Raw genomic sequence first — 24,441 nt, 5'->3', positions numbered from 1 at the left:
GTTTTTAATACCTCTTTTATGCTATGAAGCATGGCTATGATGGTTACTGAGTTTTCACATTTACCTATTAGGCATATGTATTCCAAATGTCAACCTATCAGAGCCTTAGATATTGGCTATTACTCAAAACTGACACTAATAATCTCTATAAAATCCTTGCGATCGGGAAGATATAACAACTTCCGCTTGGATTATCCTTAGAACTAGAAACTTACAACATGGCTTTACTTCATCAAGAGAAATTATTTGTTAAATTTGTTTGTTGTAGGCACGTAATTAATCACGTGATTTGCGGGACAGTTCGGGAAGTACATCCAAAAAGCTTTATCGCTGTAAGAACTCTACTGGTTTTTCAACACAGTTTACCTACTAAATGCTCCATATGACTATACGCAACGGTCGACACCACGTTAGCGCTCAACTTGACGGTTAATGTTGGGGCACCCAGCTAGTCATCTACATTAATAATACCCATTGTGTGCTTACGCACAAAATCATCAAGCTAAAGATAATTAATATTTGGACAACTCACACGCAGTGAAGCAATCACCGATTTCAATTTCTGGAAATATCCAATCCAAGTTCTTTTCGGCCTAGATGCGCCTACGACAGAACACGCAACAAACAGAGCTTCTAGGTGACAAAGGACGTACTGCAAGTGTAGGTGTTGTGTTCAGATTTAGGGCTTTGAGGTGTCTTTTTATGGAAATATTTTTGATTTTTGTGTAGCTAGTTTGAAGACTCTATTTAGTTCATTATAAACTCGATTTCCCCTAGCCCAAATTTTTTCTTTTTGTGTTACCTTGAGCTACTAGTTTAACTAAAAAGAAAAAGTTGTGGACACAGATTTGTGATTGTGTTTATGAAAGCAAACTGCTACTAAATTGTTTTTTTATTTTTAGCTAAATAGGCTAAATGTATCTGGGTTAGCTTCACATTTGAATGTCAATGCAACAGCAGTCTTGATGAGCTATTTATTGATTAAGTATGAATAGGTAAAACAGCATTTTCTTGCTCACAAATAATTTTAGTTAAAAAGGGCTGCTGCGTTTTTAATTAAACCGAAATTGCGCATCTCAGTGTGTTCAACATGACTTACCATAGCAATAGCTCCCGTTGTCGCTATTGACATATTTTTTTAAATTTCACAGGAATTTATTCTGCAAAATTAAAATTCTAAGTAACTGTTTCATCTACCTGTAGGGATGATCACAAGGGGAAACCTGTGTTTTTTATACCAAAGCTGTAAAAATGTTATAACGTTTATAGGCGATATCACTTCGCAGGAATATGGTATGCGTCATGGTTTTCATGTACCAGGTTTTTATATTGACATCTCTCGTTTTAATTTTAACATTTTAGCAAGAACTTATAATGCTAAAATAATGGTCAACTGCTCTTGTCATGACGGGATAACAACAAATTGTAACACGTCCTGTTATCTCTTTAATAAAAACCGTATTTTGTGTATTCAATATGGTTGCGCGCAGCTCTTTGAGACGAGGGAATATGAAATAGAAATAAGACCATTTTGAAAGATGTGGTATTGAAGTTGGTAAGTCTGTTTTTCTGTACTTATGTTTATTTATTTTTTGTATGTTTTCACATGTCAAAATGAATACATCGTCACATTTTCTAGGAATGCATAAATCTTACACAAACCAATTTTAAGATTTTAGCTAGGAACGTAGATTTCGAGGTAGCTAGCTATAGCTAGCCGTATTTATTCCCATTCTTTTAAAGTTTTGCTTCAGTGTAGTATATCAATATTTATTTTTGTGTTGGGATAGTAGCTATCTAGCTAGCTCTTGAGCTATTGGCTTTCTCTGCTTTAAGGTGGTAGGGCTATAAAAATACTTTAAAACGCTAAAAATTACAATTTTTTTATTTTTTTTGGAATGCGTCTATTTAATATCTACTTTCCATTACCAATCAATAATAATGATAAACTGATACATTTTGTACTTTTTAAGGCTTTAGAAACTCGTTTATAGCAAAAAAGTTCCATAGCAACGCCCATAGTTACCACATCAAGAAGTTTTACCCAAGTTTACCTCTCCCTTTATTGCCCCAAATTCAGAGACACTGATCTGGAAGAGATATTGACATATCTACTTTGCTTTCTGATTATTTTGCCGGTCTAAAACCCACATTTTAAAATCACAAATCCCACTAAAAGTGAAGTTAGCTAGCTACTTTTTTTTGCCGAAGATTGTGTTGTGAAAAAACTATATAACATTGTCAGTATGGATAAAAATAATGCAAATAACCAACAGGATAGTAGCAAAATTACTAAAAGTAGCAATAAACAGAACTATAGTCGAAAAAGAAAAAGAAAATGGAACGGTTTTGTCCCAAAAACTTTATCTTCTGAAGTGTCAAATGTGATCGTTGCTGGTGTTGTGGATACACCTTCAAGCTCAGCTTCTAACTCCAGTTCCAGTGAAAGAAAGTTATCTTCAGCAACTAAGCGTGATAATGGTAACAAAGTAACTTTTGATATGTCTTTGGAAGATATTGATAATGACTTATTTATTATCATTCATCTTAATGTGCTCAAAAATATATGTGGAGAACTTGCCTGTCCGAATTGTGCTGGTGAAGTGAGTATTTCTGATGACAAATTAAAACGACGAGGTTTTACTCATTCCTTAAATATCAGTTGCTTGCAGTGTGGCTGGATTAAGTCATTTTATACATCTCCTGAAACCACTACAAACAAAAACACTCAAGGTCGTAGAGCATTTGATGTGAACACTAGGGCGGTTATTGGATTTCGGGAAATAGGATGTGGATTTTCAGCCATGGAGACATTTTCATCAGTCATGAATGTCAAATGCTTGTCATCATTTCCGTTTAAACAGCTGAATAAAAAAGCAATGAATTCATATAAGAGTGCAGCAGAAAGCAGTATGGAAGCTGCAGCAAAAGAAGTTCCAAAAATTGATTTTGTCAATGACATATCTTGTACGCGCGTTTCAATTGATGGCTCATGGCAAAAAAAGAGGACATTCCTCATTACATGGGGTTGTAACATCTATCTCTGGAGACAAATGTATAGACATTGAAGTGAAATCAAGACATTGCTTTGGATGTAAAATGTGGGAGCATAAAAAAGACACCCCTGAGTATAAAATTTGGAAGCTTGAACATAATTGTCAGATAAACCATGATAAATCATAAGGCGCAATGGAGTCTGCGGGTGCTATTGACATATTTAATCGTTCGATTGCCACACGTAATCTAATTTACAAGGAATATTTAGGGGATGGAGATACTTCATCATTTAATGATGTGGTTAAGTCAAATCCCTATGAGAATCATGGCAATACATCAATTAAACTGGAATGTGTTGGACTTGTTCAGAAACGCCTTGGAACACGTTTACGTAACCTTGTGAAATCTCACAAGGGTACCAAAACTCCTTTATCTGGTAAAGAAAAGTTAACAAATAAATGCATTGATTCAATGCAGAATTATTATGGCATGGCCATAAGAAATAACATTGGAAACTTGTATGCAATGAAAAAAGCAGTTTATGCCATACTTTTTCATTTTACAGATTTTGATGATTTTGCGAAATGTCACCAGTTCTGTCCCCGTGATAATAGCAGCTGGTGTAAGTACTGGTCAAAAGGTGATAGAAGGTACAAACCTTCCAACACTATGCCTGTATTTATTAAAAACTTGCTCCAACCAATATTCAAAGCCCTTATGTCCGAAGAATTATTAGAGAAATGCATGCATGGAAAAACGCAAAATGCTAATGAGGCGTTGAACAGTATTATATGGTCTTGTGTACCAAAAGCCACTTTCGTTGGCAGGGAAACCATTGAAATGGGTGTTCACTCTGCTGTCATTCATTACAATGATGGTAAAAAGGGATTGCTGAACGTTTTGAGTCATTTTGGTTTAAAAGGCGCAATTTCCCAAATTATGGCAGAAAAGTTAGATGATTCACGCATAGCTCGTATGAATAGGAGATCAACCGACCAAGATAAAAAGCAAAGAAAGAGGTTAAGAGCCAGGAAGAAAGGTTACACAGATGATATGAAAGAAAAAGAGCCTATAGATTCTTATCAAGCTGGTGCATATTAACATAATATATACTTTTCATGTAACATTTATAAAACTTATTTTTGTTTTGTGATATTCTAACAATTGCGTTTTTCAACTAAATCCGAAAATTCAAAACATGATTATTTGAGATTTCATTAAGCTTTTGACTTTAAATTTTCAGGGTGTGTCTGCAATGTTTATGTACTTCATTTGATAGATAGATCTTTTGTACAACTTCTTTTAACTTAAATTAATATTGTAGGAGTGAAGTTGTTTAGTGCTTGAAAGTTGGTAATTTGACTTAATCAGGACAAATTACAATATTTTTTTGAATATTTAAATATATAAAAATTCCATCTGTTAAATGAAGTATAATATAATGTTTTGTAAGACTGCCAAAGGTTTTTTATTAATATTGTTGGTAACTTTAGTTATGTTGTCACAAACATTTCATTTATTTTGTCATATTTAGGTCATTTTTTCAAGATAATAAAAAAAAAAATTTCCTGAAAATTTGTCTGCATTATTTACCCCACCATTTCGAAACACCAAAATGATGTTTTTATAGGTCTTTCCAAAAAAAGTGCTTTAGCCCTACCACCTTAAAAGTGAAAGTAGTCAAGTGCAGTTTTTAGCTAGCTAGCTACCAAAAATTTCTTATTTAATGATTCCTAGGATGACAACTGTAGTTAGGCAACTACACATTTTATTACTGGCATGACAACTTATTCCGCAAAGTAAAGTTTTTTAGCTGGACAAGGCAACGATGGGCTTTTACCTGTTTTTTTATTTAAACCGTTGTGAGTTTTTTTGAAAAATGGTATTACGTCTATTACTCATGTGTACCATGGTTTGCCTGTAATAAACTTAGAACTGCTCAAGTTATTTTTGTGAAAAGGCTATTACGCCTATACGTATGTGTGACACGGTTTGCCTGTACTAAGTGCTCAGTCTGGTGTCACGATTAATTTGTTAATGCGTTTGTTAATTGTGTGAGCGTTTTACTCAATTTGCGACATATATACTGTATACCTGTACTAAAGCGCTCTACCTGATCGTATGGCACAGTTTACAATAACTATTTATTGTTTGTGTTTAACGCTGTTTGCCTTTACTAGACGTTCAACCTGGTTGCACGAGTAATTTTGAATTAAGGTGGAATTTGTGCCGAAACTTATTCGGCAAAATAAAGTAAAATTGGCCAATTTTTTCCAATGATGGAGTAACGATGGTTTGTAAAAGTAATTTTATGGAAGACATGTTACAGCCGCAACACTATAACGGTGTATGCGCTTCACTAGATTTACGACATAATATATACATGTACTAAAGTGCTCCACCTGATCGTACAGCACAGTTAGCGGCTCTTATTAAGCGCTCTACAGAGTGTTCAACACCGGGGTGACACCTTTACTGGTGGCTTAACCCGGCGTTTCGACGCAGGGTCCTCCAGGTAGTTCATTTTATAATAGCCTTATTTTGTCTGTTCCACATGGTTGAGCCACATGTTTATTTCGGACCTCACGCAAATATATTCCATTACTTCGTGCTAACAAGAAAACAATATGCATAAAATACAGTTACATACAGTTTGCGTAGATATTTATATATTACAACCAGTAAGTATATAGCACCAAATAGAAAATATTTACTAATATTCATCTACTTGTGCTAACGCATTCGCCTATTGTTTAACTTATTGTCAATGCGCTATATAGCCACTTGCTGTAATCTTTGGTCAGATAAATGACCAAATACAATAACAGCCAGTAGATTTCAATAATAAGTTTCTTCACTAAAAAACAAAATGCAAAGCAATAAACAGAATAAAGCAATTTTCTGAAATTTGCTTACAACACATAATGGTCTACTAGTATTCTAAAAAGATGCCTGTCCACATATTTTCTATTTGAAAAAGCTTTCACAGTGCAATAGAAAGAATTGGAAGAGAAGCTAGCGAAGTGTCCCTCATCAATATTTAAACACACACAGCACCTTCAAGGACTTCATCTTAACCACCGTATTGTTTTCTGTATTGCCTTCTCACTATCCTACATCAGCCAGAGCTTCCGATACCATGTTGCCCTCCATATACATATATTTAATGACATAATACACTATATTTAGCATATAAAACTGCTGCGGTTTTGAAGATCACTTTCCCTCTTCATGTTGGCGGGGCTTGTTTTGCAGTTCCTGAAACTCTCTTCAAACAGCCTCGTATCCATAACCAGAACCTCGTTGTGTTATCATTGGGATGGTGCCAGTCCCCTCTGTTGGTTTCAAATTCAATATTATATCTATCTCCTCTAGAAATGAATATTATATCCATTCTAACATCTCCGTACATGTGGATATAATATCCATTTTGCATTATTGCAATTATATCCATTCTTTTTGAGTGAGTATGTTGACAGGAAATATATACACATCAGGGAAAACCCTGTGGATACTTGTTCTGGTTGACAACTAGCCTAATTGTTTTTTTATTTCCAAGCGCAGGATGTTTTTTACATGTGGCTTCATTCTTTCTGCTGTGGAAGAAGCAAAGAAACATCAGCAGGAGCCAAAAGATAATCTTGATGAATTTGAGTTTGACAGAAATTTGTGTATGTTGTTGTGACCTTACAAGATTAGGTTTATCCTTCACTATCGGTGAAAACAGCATTTCTCATAAGTCCTTTGCAATTTTATTCTACTGTGTTTTACTTGCATATTTATGTGTCATGGTTGCACTCACCCTGGACAGGTTTGCACAAGTTTTCCTTAACATAAAATATAACTTATACTGGTCAGTTAGAAAAACAAACTGCACAATGGGCATTATCTGGACCATAACGGCTTTAACAGCTACTATTCTGGTACTCTTGATCAATTTAGAGTGGGAATTATATTCACATCTGCAGCGCATAGTTGGAATGTGGATAACACCTTTATTGTTTTTTTCATTTCTTTTCATTGTGGTTTTTACATATACGTACATAGCAATAAAAATGGTGCAAATCAGAAGTTATAATTCCAGAGTGCGTCGTGCACAATTTAAAAATATATTAATACCTACACTCTTAATTTTCACTTACATATTTTTCAACATGTTGCCAGTATTTATCTTATACCTAATGAAAAGAAACATTGTGCGTAATAAAGGATGGTTTAGTCAACTGTTAAATCCACTCTTCTATCTCGGTTGTTGTTCGGACGCCGTCATATGTATGTTGTTTTCAACTGAATTTGGGAAAAGACTGAATTGTAAAAAAAACAAAGAAAGAATATCTAGGAGAAGTATAAGTGTAACAACAGTAATAAATGCATTTGTGTAGAAAGAACAAGATTTAAAACCATGTTATATCATTATGGTCATTACGGTCAAGTGATGCAAACACATGAACACATGCGCTTTATAACCAAGTCTAAACATTGCTTGTGTAATGTAGTAGTGCTGTAGTAGTGCTGTAGTAGTGCTGTAGTATATAACACTGTTCGTGTTGAAGTTTCAAGTCACCCGAATGAAACGGTACACAAGTGTAAAAGTTTAGAGGGAAATGCTACTCCATTGTGAAAGTTGTTTCAAGCATAATTTTTAATGTTCTATAAATTTGTATTTTCCGAATCCCTGGTTGTGATGCATAGTTTCTTAATTATCCCGAAAGTATTGCTCATTTAAAAGCGGCCGTCAGCTGTGCGTTTCATTTAATTTTTAGTTTCCTGCTCACAATATATTTTCACTGAATAATAGACTATACGTTTATTCATTTATGTGGGCTGTAGTTATTTGCTGAGATCATTCAGTATTTATTTTACCTATGGTTATCTGAAAATAAAATAATTGTTATTTGTTCATAAAGGTAAAAATTAACACTTACTGAATAAAACATGGATAATGGTAAAAAATAAAAATAAAAAAAATTAAAAAATTTATCCAGGCTTGCTTCCTTTTTTGTTTTAATTTCCATTTCTTAGCATTTAATGTGGTTTGGTTAGGTACATGTAATATTACCATCAAGGTCTTTTTCAAATGAATCTGACTGAATATGTTCGCATATAAAAAAACCTTTTTAAGAATTAAGATTTACAAAATGCGACTATCAGAGATAGAGAGAATATATGTTTAGTATAATGAGTTATCACCCGTCAAAAAAAAAAAAAAAGAAATGATTTTGCGATTATATGACATTTCCGCCCCTGGGCGAAAATTCTTGCCCGGTTAGTTAGCTCTACCCAAGTTGAAATTTCAGCCCGGGTCTAAATTCTCCATGTAATCAGCCCCTTAGTTAGGAATTAGATTTACAGCAGACTTACTCCCGCTGATTATCTTACCATAAAATAACCTTAACCCACTAACATACGGGGAAGTGACCCGGCGTTAAACACTCTGTGGAGCGCTTAATAAGAGCCGTAAACTGTGCCACACGGTCAGGTGGAGCGCTTTAGTACAGGTATACAGTATGTCGTAAAGCAAGTGAAGCTCATGCACCATTATAGTGTTATAAAAAATAAATTTCCCGCAACAAAAGGTGAAATAAAAGCAGAGTTTACACTGCCGTTACCCTGTCATAGCAAAAACAATCGGTCAATATTATTTTATTTTGCGGAATGAGTTTTTGTGAAAGTTAAGAAAGTAATGGTGACACCGGGCTGAGCGCTTAGTACAGTTAAACCGTGTTGCACAGCGTATATGGATAATACTTTTTTAAAAGAAACTTTCTCGTAGACACAAGACTGAGCGGTTAGTCCAGAGAAACACTGTTGCACATCCGCACAAGCGTGATTCCTGAGAAAGTTTAAAAATTAATTGTCACAGTGGGCTGACCTTAGTACAGGTAAACCGTGTTGCAAATGCCCAAAGGCGTAACAGGCTTTACCAAAAAAGCAGACTGGGCTAAGCACTTAGTACAGTTAAACACAGCTGAAAAGGCGTATAGAGACGTAATACCATTTACCAAAAAAACTTCATTGCAACTTCGGTTTGAATAAAAACAAAGCTAAAACAATTGCTCAGCCATTTTATTTGCAGAAAAAGTTTTCAGGAAAATAAGAAAAGATGTAGCTACCTAGCTGGCTGCATTTAGCATAAGAATTATTGCTTAAGAATATTACAGTAGCCAAACTACATTTTTTTACTCTCACTTTTAGCCAAAGATAGGAGCTAGCTAAATGGCTGCAGTATCAACATAAAAATAAATGTTGGGTAGGATAAGAAGCTCTTTATACCATGCAGATTAGTAATAAGTCTAGCTAGCAAATCTAGCTAGCTAGCTTTCAAAATCTTCGTTTCTAGCCAAAAATCCTAAAACTGGTTTAAGATCTGTACGTGACTAAAAACGTGACAATATATTTATCTTAACATTTTAGAACATACAAAAAACAGATATTACAAAATAAAAAGATCATGGAAGACAAAAAGGTGAAAGACCTACAAGCAACTGTACTGTGTTTTTTTGTGTATTTATTTTATTATCTGACTCATGCACTTTAAATTCCATAATACACATAGAAAATGTAAATGTGTAAGTTCAACTAATGATTCAGCATGTAGCCTCAACCCCGTTAAAGGCTAAACTAAACCACAGGCTGCATTCCCATTTCGCACGTCGTAGTAGTAGGAGTTGCCTGATGATTTTGAACACGATTCCACTGCGTTGCAAACGTGAAATATACAATACATATTGTATTCATGGGATTTGCCATCTTCAGTGGAGTATAGTACAGAACGGCTAATTTCATTTATCTGCGTCAGTACAGGTGCAACATTCAGAAATATCTGCTAATGTACATAAAAATACATAATTAAACTAATTAATTTAAAATTTTTACAACAGTGTTGAACTTTTAGTTAAAACAAATCACATTTGTCGGAGGAGGGCCTAAAAATGGTTAGTTGTTCTAAAAACATGTTGAGAATAATGAGGTTCGTATTTGTCAAAAAATTTAATAACATTGAGGCTGAAGCGAAAAAAACACACTATTCTTATAAAATGCAACGTGTATATCCTAGATAAGAATTTATATAAACTGTAAAAAGTAATTTTTCCGTTGTTATTGTGTTTAACGATACGAAGTGGGTGATTCAGTTTTGATGTTTTATTACAAACATAACAAAATGTAAACAAACTTAAATTATTCGTTTGAAATATGTTCGATTCTTAAATTCGAAAACACATGCGCAGCACGTTTCAAAATAATTCATTTCCTTGATTCTAAGTTTGGGTCTGTTGTAACTGTTTTTTATTATTTTACATTGAAATATTACGGTAGATATACAATATACCGAAATGATTCAAGTTTTTGTTTATTTGTTTATTTTGTTTTTGTTATTTTATGAGCTGTGTTGATTTCCTATATTTTGTGTAAAACTTTGCTGTATATAATAGACTAAACAGCTGATTTTGGTATGACGTGTTATAAACTGTACGCGTGGAAATTTGGTAATAACTTTTTTTGTATGACTTGGCGAAATATGTTGGATGTTTTCAAAGGGGCTACGGAACGCCTGTTGGTTTTCAGCTTTAGTGACTTATGGCAGCGAAAAACAAAAGTGGCTATTTTTCCGGTATGTATGTAATTTACAGACTCGAACATATAGGTGTATCTAGAAATTTTTATCTTCTCCAGCCTTGGTCAGGTTTTCATCCAGAATGAGTCTAGCTGAAATATTTCTTTGTAATATACTTTTCGAAAAAAATATGGAACCAGCGAGCAAAGTGCGCTGGTCTGTTCTGTTGCCGGATTTTTATTATATGCGCGGGATATACGGAATGTGAGCATTTTAACCGGTTCGTAGACCCTTTAATTTCTGGCATACATTTTTGTTCCTGGTGTACTTCCGACATTGCAAAGCAAATATAAATTTTTTTAGCAGATTTGCGTTTTACGTAGCGGTTGTTAAACGTATTTGATTTTGTTGGACATTTTTCATTTTTATTTTATTTCTCATTTTTTTGTTGCAACAAGCCTATATTTTCCAACGTTTTGTTACAGCGGGTATAAATATAGAATAATGCAGATTGTGAGTTTTAAACATTTAGATTACTGTCTTTTTGTTCAGTATCCCTTACATAAGGCAGATTCAGTGGATTTTTCCACGGGAATTCGGCGAGTCTTATTTAATAATTCCCTTGCGTGAGTAAAACTGTTAGTCCAGGACTTGCAACTCACGGGTCACTTTCTTATGACGTGGCCGTACGTTAAAATTTACCTAAAAAATAAGTAAGCCGCCAAATGAGAAAACAGGGGGACCATTTGTCATTTATGCTACAGCGCCGTTCTCGGTCTTTGACTGTAATTTGAATCTAAAATGTAAAAAAAAACTGTTTATGTCGAACGAAATTAATAATGTTGTCGTCAGAAATATTTTTTAAAACGAAGAAAACGTACGATGACATAACATCGAAAAAAGAATTAATTGAAAATGCATAAGACAATTTCAGCTACACATTTTTAATTCGTTCTCTTTGGAACGAAGCAAAACTTGGTAAACGAAGTAAAAAACTGATTGGACTTTTATTCAGCCTAGCTAGCTTGCGACCTACTGAGAAAGGGAAGAAAAGCAGGTGTGTATTGTCTAAATTATTTGATAAAGAAATAAATTTGGGTGTATAACGATTTTTAACCGTTTCTTTTAGAGCTAACTATTAAGTTTGTTGTTGTGTCTTGAGTCGGAAAATATTTCCTTTAAGCACTTACTTTGTAAGAATATACTCTGAAAAATGTGTCAAAAGTTTAGAATATTCTAAGAATATGTCTAAGGTTGATAGTTTGCTTTAAATATGAACTTTTGTATGACGCACAAATTTGATTAGAAGTTTACTTTTTTATTGTATATCAAACGAACTGAACTTTTTTGTGTCCAAGCAATGGGCCGTTACATGTAGTAGAATTGCCATTAGCTAGCTATAGTAACTTATAGCATGCTTTATTTTATTAAGGCATTATATATTTTCAGGCCATAGTCATGTTAAGAACATATTGAAAACAATGAGGATAGCATTTGTCAAAAAAGTTAGGAACATAAAGGCTGAAACTAAAACCCAGTATTCTTATAAAAACAGCGTGTATGTCCTAAGTTATTTTTCCCCTGTTACTGTTTTAACACTACAGACAGACTGTGATTACAGACTGTGTGATTCAGTGTTAATGTCCTTATAAAAAACCTATCAATTTTTTTTATTATTTTTGTTTTTTGTTGCACATGCTTTAGACGTTTTGTTTCAGCAGTTATCAATATAGAATAATGCAGATTGTGAGCAACCTCGATTCCAGGGCTGGTTTCTCTTTTTGCCATCCCCAGCCAAGGGTCGAGGTTAAAATGTGAGTTTTAAAAATTTAAATTACTGTGTTGTATGTTTTTGTTTGGCATCGCTTACATCGGTTTAATGACAGAACAAATGGATTCTTCCACGGGAAATTGGACAGTAGTCTAAATTGTAATAAGTTCCTGAGTCAAGATAAAAAACTGCTACTTGCCGCGGCCATATTGCTGTTGATCTTTTCGAGGGCTAAGGACTAGTTGTCCGAAAAATACTGATCTGTTCTTCGTCTAATCCATTGTGATCCGAATCATATGCAAATCAATAGGATGTACCAATATACGCATTATTTCACTCGTACAAGGAAGTTTGACGTAAACAGCAGATGTTCTGTGTTATTATGTATTAGAACTAACAAGATTCCACACCCTATAAATCGTCTACAATAACAATGTTTGAAAACAAAGAAAAAGAGAATAAGGCTAGTGTAAAAGGAACAAAGCCGCGTTATGCTTTTGTTAATTTCCATACAATCAAAGCTTTATTTTTTTAAAAATCTTAATTCTTCTTTACACATTTTACACAGTAAAGTAAGTTTCTCGACATTTCCAAGTTAGACAAAATGAGCAACAGCATAGCGGCTGTTATATACTTCACTCTCTCTTGTATGAGTATGCTACTGCATGTAGTAGCTTTTACTTTGCTATGGAAAAAACATGCTAACATAACAAGGAATCAAAAAATAATTTTACTTAATTTATGCATGGTAGAAGTTCTCATTTCGTGTAGCGATCTTCCAAGAGCAATTATATACGAGACCGTTGGCTCCGAGACTCTTGCATACAAATCATTTGTGACGTTATTCTACTGTTTTATACTTGCATATTTGTATTTTATGATCGCACTCACCATGGATAGGTTAGCGCAGATTTATCTCAATATAAAATATGACTTATATTGGCCAGTACGTAGGACAAAATACTTAACGGGAATCATCTGGACATTGACGCTCTTGCTTGGTTTTGTAATGTTACTCATTCTAAATCTAAAAAAGGATAATTCTAAATCCAAAAATGTGTACAAAGTGGTGGGAGATTGGATTTTACCTGTTGCGTTTTTTTTGTTTTTATTTATTGTCATCTTTACGTATACGTACATAGCCAAGAAGATCATCCAGACCAAGCGCGTTGATGCAAGAGTATCGTTTAGATGCAGCATGTCTCATCACTCTTGTGATTGCAGTCTTGAGTACAGAAGGAAAATTCAAGAAAAAGTTCGTTTAAATGATGTGTTATTGCCTACCCTATTAATTGTAACATATGTTGTTTTTGTCATGTTTCCAATTCTCGTTTCATACCTGATGAAAAGAAACATTTTGCCTGAATCGAGCTGGTTACATCAAAAAATGAATCCAATGTTTTACCTAGGTTGCTTTTCAGATGCAATCATATGCATTCTCCTTTCAACAACATTTGGACGAAGAGTGATAAGTGGACGTTCTCAAAGAAGAAGAAGAAGAAGAGACAGTCACTTAAATAAATCAAGAATATCAGCCAAATGAATTTAGTATAAAGTCTCTGGTTCCAAGCTTTTTTAACCCAACTAATGTCTTTTTATATCTTATGGCTATTGTTTTATGATAGTTGTAGTTATTGTTAGAATATTAATTATAAGAACCATTTTATTTGCTCTGATTGCGTTTTACCATCCTATCATTACAAATACAGCAGATTTAGCAGTTTTGTATACTAAGATTGAAAGTTTCATTATGACAGAATTTGCTAAGTTTTGACAACGGTGAACTTTATTCCGCTTTAATGTTTCCAGAGCACCTCCTATATGGCGAGGTGCCATTGGACCCTCTGTTATTCTTTCTAACTTACTTCTCTGTAACATTCAGCATGATAATACTGAAGAAGCCAAATCTTTAGAATAAAGCAGGAGGCACATGTTTTTGGCTTTATTAGAATAGAAATAATAAGAAAATTAAGATCGAATGTACAAGTACCAAATTTGATTCTCACCAAGATTGTGTTTTCTAAGGATTTCGTAATAAGAACAACTTCTTATCTGCTTTGAAAACAATATTGTTTTACACATTTTACCTGAACTGGATGTAACATCTGTTTACACAAGCTCAAGAAAAGAAGTATAAGTAACTGTATTAGGAATCTTTAAAACTGAAGTTTGAAGTACAAGAAACAAAGGTAAGCTTTTTAAATTAAATTATTTATGAATTATTTCTTCTACCTTTTTCAAATAAAAGTTAATAAGATCGTACTGACAATGTTAAAGAAAAAACCCTACAGATAGAAACTGTTTGCTCTAACTCTTAATAAATTTTCTCAGAAATATTTTTTTGTGGCGCCTTTACAGATAGAAAATATTGTGACACCTTTACAGATAGAAAAAGCAGAATTCCTTTTGAATATTTTAAAACGTATCTACTTTTCAACTCTGTTCTAGTTGGGATGTGGTGAGGGATAAGCAAAACGCCTTCAAATTATTAAAAAATTAAATTCAAATTTGGTTCCATCTTTGATAAAAACCGTCTAAAATGAAGAATGTCTGATTCAATTCTCATATCAGAATGTTTATAATTTAAACATTTCCGATAATTTTTTCCATTCTGATTGATCCATTATGCGATTTCAATCCGATACATAACTTGTTTTGAAATTTTCCAGACGTGCTAGTTTTAGCTATATAATGCAAACTCCATTATTGCTTGCCTGATTCCAAATAAAAGCAGATATTAAAAATGTGTTTCAAAGAGTATTAAACAATAAAGTTAGAAAGAATATTCTTTTCACAAAATAACATTTTATTTTAATTACATTTAAAACAAAAGATTAAAGAAACGTAATAAAAAAAATCGACATGAAAGCCAGCACAATTGTCTTAAGGCTGGAATACAAGTTGAAATATTTCTTTAAAAACATTTTTTTCCAAACTATTCTGTTGCAATGCATCCTATATTTAGAACGAATTTAGAGGCAATTAAAGTTGATTTCACTTGTTGCAGAAGTTTACAAATTTCCCTCGGTTTAATTTCTCTTCTCTTGAAAGAAAGATGAAAGGAAACCAACGTCTGGTACAAATTCAAAGTCGCGCTAGTTATTGTTAACAAATTTATTTGCGCATTTTTAGTTTTTGTTGAAAAAGGAATATGTGCGAAGATGAAACGTGAAACAAGGTAAATTATTTTTGATAATATTTTTTTAATTGGTCACTTTTTGCGTTCATCGATTATCTAGCCTACCGATTAGATATCCCAAATCTTGACGTTCTACGGTTATGACGAGGTAGTCATTTTGTATTATTTTTTAGTTTGAAAAATGCCTGGGAACTGGCCAACGCAACTGAAGAAGAAAATAGGCAAATGGAAAGAGAAATCGCAAGTGATGACAATACCACTATTGAATGCGAAAACTCAAAAGAAACAGATAAAAGTGACTTATGAAATGTTTCACAATTTCTCTCCGAACCGCCGCCATAATCCGTCCCAAATGCCATTATACAATCCAATGCCCAGTACCTACCGTCATCAACAAAGCTCCGTTTCCAACCATGCTTCCTTAAGTATATCTAAAAACAGAATAGGATCATCTCAATCTTTTGGACAGTAAAAACTTCACATTCCGATAAAGCTACTAACACTTCAGATCAACATAAACGTACAAGTTAATTTGAACGCGGGCAGTCATAAAAATATTTGTTCGAATTAGCAAATATCAAATTATTCGGTTATAATTTCTCAATTCTTTACTAAGGACTAGGATGTATACGAATTTCTTATTTGTTATTACCCCACTGTTGAGTATTTTCGAATGTTTACGTTTATTCGAACGTTCTCGGAAAATTTGATTGGTTTTTTTTCTTCACGTGACCAGTCTATATGACGCCGTATTAACCGACATCAAAACAAAAACAAAACAAGAAAGTTAATTTAAAGTGGTAGAAAAATGTCAATTACTCCTTGTTTTCGTCTGGTAGACGATAGTTTATTTGACGATTTAAATGAAATAGACGAATTCATAGCAGGACAACAGTCAAAATTTTAACAATTGTACATTTAATTTTAATACGAACACTCCACCAGCGAAACGACAAAGAATTGAATTTTAAAACTGTTTTGAAAATATTCTATTTTTAAAAGTTGTATTGTATTGTTTATTTTTGAACGAGTTGTGGATCGAATGTCTGTGTACGTTCGAAATATAAAGAAAGTTACATGGTTTCCACCTAAGCCTTGTTTTTGTTAAAGACCCCTGGACTCTAAAACCTTTTTTTCATTAATGGTTATGAAATAATCAGTGGGGTAATAAATGACTTATTAACCTTATTAGCCTGTCTATACGGGAAAATATAGACCTCTGTCACTCGCATGGACCTCACTGCGTTCGGTCCATGACGTCATGACCTCGGTCTATATTTTCCCGTATAGACCGGCTAAACGGTTAATAAGCCATTATTATTGTTTGTTTCTTAGCTTGGACAAAGAGCTTGTCGAACATGCAACAAACGAGATTCGCATATGATTCATCCATCTTCCCTTCATTTAAAAATAACGAAAACCGTTTTGTCAACTCTACGTTTTGCAAAAGTTCACATCGATCGGGACACTCGACGGATTTTTCTTTAACTTTAAATTCTCTATCATAATCTCCTTTGCTTCAATTCTTTTAACCCTATTCGGTCCGGGGTTTTTCGAACATACTATGACCGGGGGGGGGGCGGATTCCGCCCCCCCTCAATAACTTTTCATAGGGTTGTTCAAATTGAATCAAACTTGGCACACTTATATTACGTCATAAAAGGAACAAAATGGCGCAAAAAAAAATTTGCTTGCGTCAGCACATTTTCTGTGACGTCATCAAAAGCTTAAAAATTGTTAAAAATGCCACTATCTGCTTAAAATATAATTACTTTTGTTCTAGAGCGAATTTTTACATTCTGTTTGAAGTTTCTGAAAGCTAAATAAAAGTTATTTAACATATCTTCCGGTTTTTACATGGATCGGATGAAAAATTGCCAAAAATTGGCCGAAAATCCGTTTTTTCCGATTTTTGGGTAAAATCCGACAAAATCGGGAAATCGGATTAGTCACGTGTTCAAATTATTCACAATGATTCTTCTTGATGAAACAAAGTTGTGTTGCAAGTTTCAAGTTCTAAGGATAATCCTAACAGGAGTTATTATATTTTCCCCATTATAAGGATTTCATAGAGATTTTTAGGGGTAGTTTCGAGTAATGGCCAATATCAAAGCCTCTGAAAGGTATGGGACCTAAAAAATTAGCATGCAGGTGTCTAATAGATAAATGTATAAACTCATTAAGTATCATAGCCATATAACAAAGCAATCAGGAGTTATTAAAAAAAACCGTCAGGGGGGGGCGGAATCCGCCCCCCCTCGGACCGAATAGGGTTAAAGGGTTATCATTTTCAGCAATAGCAGCGTTCTGGTTTTGAATTCATATCTTAGACATTCGAAAGCAATTAACTACTATCTTTACCGTCACTGCATCCTAAGCCGAAACTAAAATTTGTATTCCTTAAAGTAGAGAATCATTTGCAAGTGATTTATACTGCTCACTAGATTGAATGACGTTACGAACAACATGTTTGCGGTAAATTTCTTCAAGAGAGCCAATTACGCTTTAGTCCATTGAATAGGTCTGAAAAGTTGTTTTTGATGTCAATTTTGAATTTCCGGATGCGCTGGGCAATTGTCCATAATCAATGCAAATTGCCTTCCTTTAGCATAAGAGATTCTCTTCATCTCCCTGACCCACTCTTCAAACAAATCACAGTCTATCGAGCTGTTTGCGTTGACTTTCTGTAGCGGCATAGTGAAAACTTGATGTTCTTGAAGCAGGGACTAGGATATAAGCACTGGGGGAGTATTTATTTCGTGGAAATAAGTACTTCGGAAGTGCTTATTTTAGGGCAGTCCTTATTGACGGTAACACCGGATATAGTCCCTTCGGTGTTGGAAACACTGTTTTTAATGTGGGTCCTGTGTTCCAGATGTATCCACTGAGTATACAATGTGACAGCCTACTCAATTTTCTTCACATGGCAAGGGTTGACCCACAGCTGTGGTAAAAGCACTTTCTAAACACGCTCGAACTGTTGACTGAACCACTGACCTTGTAATCACGAAGCGAACTAAATTTATTTTTCTATATTCAAACCTTAGGAAAAATTGCCACTTTACAACGTTAGATATAGTATAAAAAATGTCTGCTAAAAGAAACATTTCTTATTTGTCCCAATCACTGTCTATGTTGACTCCAGTAACAGACAAAATTTAAAATGGCTCGAAACTAGTGTAATAAAAATGTCTACGAAAGTGTATTTTCATGTTAATGGAAGCATGAAATGCCTAGTTAAATCCATATTCTTATTTTTGAGTAGCGAAACACTAGCTTAATTAATTTTCGTGAATACCTTGTCCGGGAAAAAACAGCGGGGGGTAAAATTTCGCCGGGTTAAAATTTAGTCGCTAAAAATTATGTCAATTTTGAAAAAAATAAGACACTTCCCCGGCTAATTATTCAAATAAGTCACTTTTCCCCGGCAAATTTTTCAAATAAGTCACTTTTCCCCGACTAATTTTTGATATTCCTGTAACCTCACAAGGGAATTTGAATCAATTTTTTTTCATTTATCTATGTATGTTTTTTATACTAAAACAACTACGAGAATAAGTACAAGAAATCTAGTGCAAAAACAATTATGTCGTTTTTTTGCTAAAGTCACCATCTGTCACTGTCATCCTCTTCCTGATTTTGCTTCTACTAATCCAGAGTAGTTCCAATCGTAAAGGCTGCTCTTTTTTGTCATCTTTATTACAATTTATTAAGGTGGCAACAATAAGAAAAAAAGTTTAGGATCCGAAAAAAAAAGTCGGTGTAAATTCTTATTCGGGTACAAAGAATCGGTTAAAAGTACTAGTCGCGTGAAAAAATAATCGGGGAAATTTTGGTAGGAAAAAATTGAGTCACTTGCAAAATTTTTGGTTATTTTTCCCCGAGTTTTCCCCGACAAGGTAGTTTTTTTACAAAGAATTTGTAAGATTTACCTTGACGTTCACGAACTTTTGATAATTTTTTATTTAGTTTAATGCTACACAGTCAAGCAATTTCTTGTTCTAACTTAAAATGTTGTGCCAAAGCCATGTACCAAACTAGTGCATATTACATTCATGTGATTTTCAATCTTCAGTAGAGTGTAGTAGAGAATGTTCATTACATTTATCTACGTCAGTACAGGTGCAATATTCAGAAATATCTGCGAGAATTGTGTAACATATATAATTAAATAAATTAATTTATAAATCTTATTATTAGTTAAAAAAACACACTTCTCGAAGGAGGAACTAAAGAATGGGAACTTTAAAATGTAAAGAATGACATGAAATTGTTGCTTTAATATTATTCGAGGCAAAATAAATTGTAAATAAACTTATTTTAAAAGAACAAGGGAAATAGAAACAGTTACTGATACACATTGTCTGTCTTCGCGCGATTTTATAGTCGTCACGTTACAAACAAGCGAAAGAGCGAATTTATCCACGGTACGCCAACTGTCTGGAAAATACTAATCTCTTTTTCGTCTAATCAATTGTGATCCGAATCATATGCAAATCGATAGGATGTACCAATATACGCATTATTTCACTCGTACAAGGAAGTTTGACGTAAACAGCAGATGTTCTGTGTTATTATGTATTAGAACTAACAAGTTTGCAAGACGGGTAAATTGTTTTCAATAAAATTGTTTAAAAACAAAGAAATACAGAATAATTGCTAATAAAAAAAAGAACGAAGCCGCTTTATGCTTCTGTAAATCTCAACACAATCAAAGCCTTCTTTTTATACAAATCTTAGACAAACTCGCCTTAAATTCTTTTGTACACAATCTTTGTGAAATAAGTTTCTCGACATTTCCAAGTTATACATAGAAAAATGAGCAACAGCATAGCGGCTGTTATATACTTCACGCTCTCTTGTATGAGTATGCTACTGCATATAGTAGCTTTTACTTTGCTATGGAAAAAACATGCTAACATAACAAAGAATCAAAAAATAATTTTACTTAATTTATGCATGGTAGAAGTTCTCATTTCGTGTAGCGATCTTCCAAGAGCAATTATATACAAGACCGTTGGCTCCGAGACTCTTGCATACAAATCATTTGTGACGTTATTCTACTGTTTTATACTTGCATATTTGTATTTCATGATCGCACTCACCATGGATAGGTTAGCGCAGATTTATCTCAATATAAAATATGACTTATATTGGCCAGTACGTAGGACAAAATACTTAACGGAAAACATCTGGACATTGACGCTCTTGCTTGGTTTTGCAATGTTACTCATTCTAAATCTAAAAAAGGATAATTCTGAATCCAAAAATGTGTACAAAGTGGTGGGAGATTGGATTTTACCTGTTGCGTTTTTTTTGTTTTTATTTATTGTCATCTTTACGTATACGTACATAGCCAAGAAGATCATCCAGACCAAGCGCGTTGATGCAAGAGTATCGTTTAGATGCAGCATGTCTCATCACTCTTGTGATTGCAGTCTTGAGTACAGAAGGAAAATTCAAGAAAAAGTTCGTTTAAATGATGTGTTATTGCCTACCCTATTAATTGTAACATATGTTGTTTTTGTCATGTTTCCAATTCTCGTTTCATACCTGATGAAAAGAAACATTTTGCCTGAATCGAGCTGGTTACATCAAAAAATGAATCCAATGTTTTACCTAGGTTGCTTTTCAGATGCAATCATATGCATTCTCCTTTCAACAACATTTGGACGAAGAGTGATAAGTGGACGTTCTCAAAGAAGAAGAAGAAGAAGAAGAAACAGTCACTTAAATAAATCAAGAATATCAGCAAAATGAATTTAGTATAAAGTCTCTGGTTCCAAGCTTTTTTAACCCAACTAATGTCTTTTTATATCTTATGGCTATTGTTTTATGATAGTTGTAGTTATTGTTAGAATATTAATTATAAGAACCATTTTATTTGCTCTGATTGCGTTTTACCATCCTATCATTACAAATACAGCAGATTTAGCAGTTTTGTATACTAAGATTGAAAGTTTCATTATGAAAGAATTTGCTAAGTTTTGACAACGGTGAACTTTATTCCGCTTTAATGTTTCCAAAGCACCTCCTTTATGGCGAGGTGCCATTGGACCCTCTTTTATTTTTTCTAACTTACTTCTCTGTAACATTCAGCATGATAATACTGAAGAAGCCAAATCTTTAGAATAAAGCAGGAGGCGCATGTTTTTGGCTTTATTAGAATAGAAATAATAAGAAAATTAAGATCGAATGTACAAGTACCAAATTTGATTCTCACCAAGATTGTGTTTTCTGAGGATTTCGTAATAATACAACTTCTTATCTGCTTTGAAAACAATATTGTTTTACACATTTTTCCTAAACTGGATGTAACATCTGTTTACACAAGCTCAAGAAGAGAAGTATAAGTAACTGTATTAGGAATCTTTAAAACTGAAGTTTGAAGTACAAGAAACAAAGGTAAGCTTTTTAAATTAAATTATTTATAAATTATTTCTTTTACCTTTTTCAAATAAAAATTAATAAGTTCGTACTGACAATGTTAAAGAAAAAACCCTACAGATAGAAACTGTTTGCTCTAACTCTTAATAAATTTTCTCAGAAATATTTTTTTGTGGCGCCTTTACAGATAGAAAATATTGTGACGCCTTTACAGATAGAAAAAGCAGAATTCCTTTTGAATATTTTAAAACGTATCTACTTTTCAACTCTGTTCTAGTTGGGATGTGGTGAGGGATAAACAAAACGCCTTCAAGTTATTTTTTAAAATTTGGTTTCATCTTTGATAAAAACCGTCTAAAATGAAGAATGTCTGATTCAATTCTCATATCAGAATGTTTATAATTTAAACATTTCCGATAATTTTTTCCATTCTGATTGATCTATTATGCGATTCCAATCCGATACATAACTTGTTTTGAAATTTTCCAGACGTGCTAGTTTTAGCTATATAATGCAAACTCCATTATTGCTTGCCTGATTCCAAATAAAAGCAGATATTAAAAATGTGTTTCAAAGAGTATTAAACAATAAAGTTAGAAAGAATATTCTTTTCAAAAAATAACATTTTATTTCAATTACATTTAAAACAAAAGATTAAAGAAACGTAATAAAAAAAATCGACATGAAAGCCAGCACAATTGTCTTAAGGCTGGAATACAAGTTGAAATATTTCTTTAAAAACATTTTTTTCCAAACTATTCTGTTGCAATGCATCCTATATTTAGAACGAATTTAGACGCAATTAAAGTTGATTTCACTTGTTGCAGAAGTTTACAAATTTCCCTCGGTTTAATTTCTCTTCTCTTGAAAGAAAGATGAAAGGAAACCAACGTCTGGTACAAATTCAAAGTCGCGCTAGTTATTGTTAACAAATTTATTTGCGCATTTTTAGTTTTTGTGGAAAAAGGAATATGTGCAAAGATGAAACGTGAAACAAGGTAAATTATTTTTGATAATATTTTTTTAATTGGTCACTTTTTGCGTTCATCGATTATCTAGCCTACCGATTGACGTTCTACGGTTATGACGAGGTAGTCATTTTGTATTATTTTTTAGTTTGAAAAATGCCTGGAAACTGGCCAACGCAACTGAAGAAGAAAATAGGCAAATGGAAAGAGAAATCGCAAGTGATGACAATACCACTATTGAATGCGAAAACTCAAAAGAAACAGATAAAAGTGACTTATGAAATGTTTCACAATTTTTCTCCGAACCGCCGCCATAATCCGTCCCAAATGCCATTATACAATCCAATGCCCAGTACCTACCGTCATCAACAAAGCTCCGTTTCCAACCATGCTTCCTTAAGTATATCTAAAAACAGAATAGGATCATCTCAATCTTTTGGACACTTCACATTCCGATAAAGCTACTAACACTTCAGATCAACATAAACGTACAAGTTAATTTGAACGCGGGCAGTCATAAAAATATTTGTTCGAATTAGCGAATATCAAATTATTCGGTTATAATTTCTCAATTCTTTACTAAGGACTAGGATGTATACGAATTTCTTATTTGTTATTACCCCACTGTTGAGTATTTTCGAATGTTTACGTTTATTTGAACGTTCTCGGAAAATTTGATTGGTTTTTTTTCTTCACGTGACCAGTCTATATGACGCCGTATTAACCGACATCAAAACAAAAACAAAACAAGAAAGTTAATTTAAAGTGGTAGAAAAATGTCAATTACTCCTTGTTTTCGTCTGGTAGACGATAGTTTATTTGACAATTTAAATGAAATAGACGAATTCATAGCAGGACAACAGTCAAAATTTTAACAATTGTACATTTAATTTTAATACGAACACTCCACCAGCGAAACGACAAAGAATTGAATTTTAAAACTGTTTTGAAAATATTCTATTTTTAAAAGTTGTATTGTATTGTTTATTTTTGAACGAGTTGTGGATCGAATGTCTGTGTACGTTCGAAATATAAAGAAAGTTACATGGTTTTCACCTAAGCCTTGTTTTTGTTAAAGACCCCTGGACTCTAAAACCTTTTTTTCATTAATGGTTATGAAATAATCAGTGGGGTAATAAATGACTTATTAACCTTATTAGCCTGTCTATACGGGAAAATATAGACCTCTGTCACTCGCATGGACCTCACTGCGTTCGGTCCATGACGTCATGACCTCGGTCTATATTTTCCCGTATAGACCGGCTAAACGGTTAATAAGCCATTATTATTGTTTGTTTCTTAGCTTGGACAAAGAGCTTGTCGAACATGCAACAAACGAGATTCGCATATGATTCATCCATCTTCCCTTCATTTAAAAATAACAAAAACCGTTTTGTCAACTCTACGTTTTGCAAAAGTTCACATCGATCGGGACACTCGACGGATTTTTCTTTAACTTTAAATTCTCTATCATAATCTGCTTTGCTTCAATTCTTTTAAAGGGTTATCATTTTCAGCAATAGCAGCGTTCTGGTTTTGAATTCATATCTTAGACATTCGAAAGCAATTAACTACTATCTTTACCGTCACTGCATCCTAAGCCGAAACTAAAATTTGTATTCCT

At 33.5% G+C, this 24,441-nt stretch overlaps 2 protein-coding genes across 2 annotated transcripts; one reads left to right on the top strand and one right to left on the bottom strand.

Annotated features, from left to right (window-relative positions):
* Window positions 1-12,895: 12,895 nt before the first annotated feature.
* On the top strand, window positions 12,896-16,549 carry LOC130628783 (uncharacterized). The gene is made up of 2 exons (XM_057441792.1): window positions 12,896-15,501; window positions 15,636-16,549. Exon 1 carries the CDS (start codon window positions 12,928-12,930, stop codon window positions 13,864-13,866), a length of 939 nt encoding a protein of 312 aa, XP_057297775.1. The 5' UTR covers window positions 12,896-12,927; the 3' UTR covers window positions 13,867-15,501; window positions 15,636-16,549.
* LOC130628784 (uncharacterized) lies at window positions 15,496-23,667 on the bottom strand. Its single transcript, XM_057441793.1, has 2 exons — window positions 23,178-23,667; window positions 15,496-15,893 (listed from the first exon to the last, which is right to left on the bottom strand). Exons 1-2 carry the CDS (start codon window positions 23,205-23,207, stop codon window positions 15,615-15,617), a joined length of 309 nt encoding a protein of 102 aa, XP_057297776.1. The 5' UTR covers window positions 23,208-23,667; the 3' UTR covers window positions 15,496-15,614.
* Window positions 23,668-24,441: the final 774 nt, after the last annotated feature.

Source organism: Hydractinia symbiolongicarpus, chromosome 15 (genome assembly GCF_029227915.1).
Source record: "Hydractinia symbiolongicarpus strain clone_291-10 chromosome 15, HSymV2.1, whole genome shotgun sequence".
NCBI lineage: Eukaryota > Metazoa > Cnidaria > Hydrozoa > Anthoathecata > Hydractiniidae > Hydractinia > Hydractinia symbiolongicarpus.
Note: the sequence above shows the minus strand (reverse complement) of the source record. Positions and strands in the feature narration are given on the sequence as shown.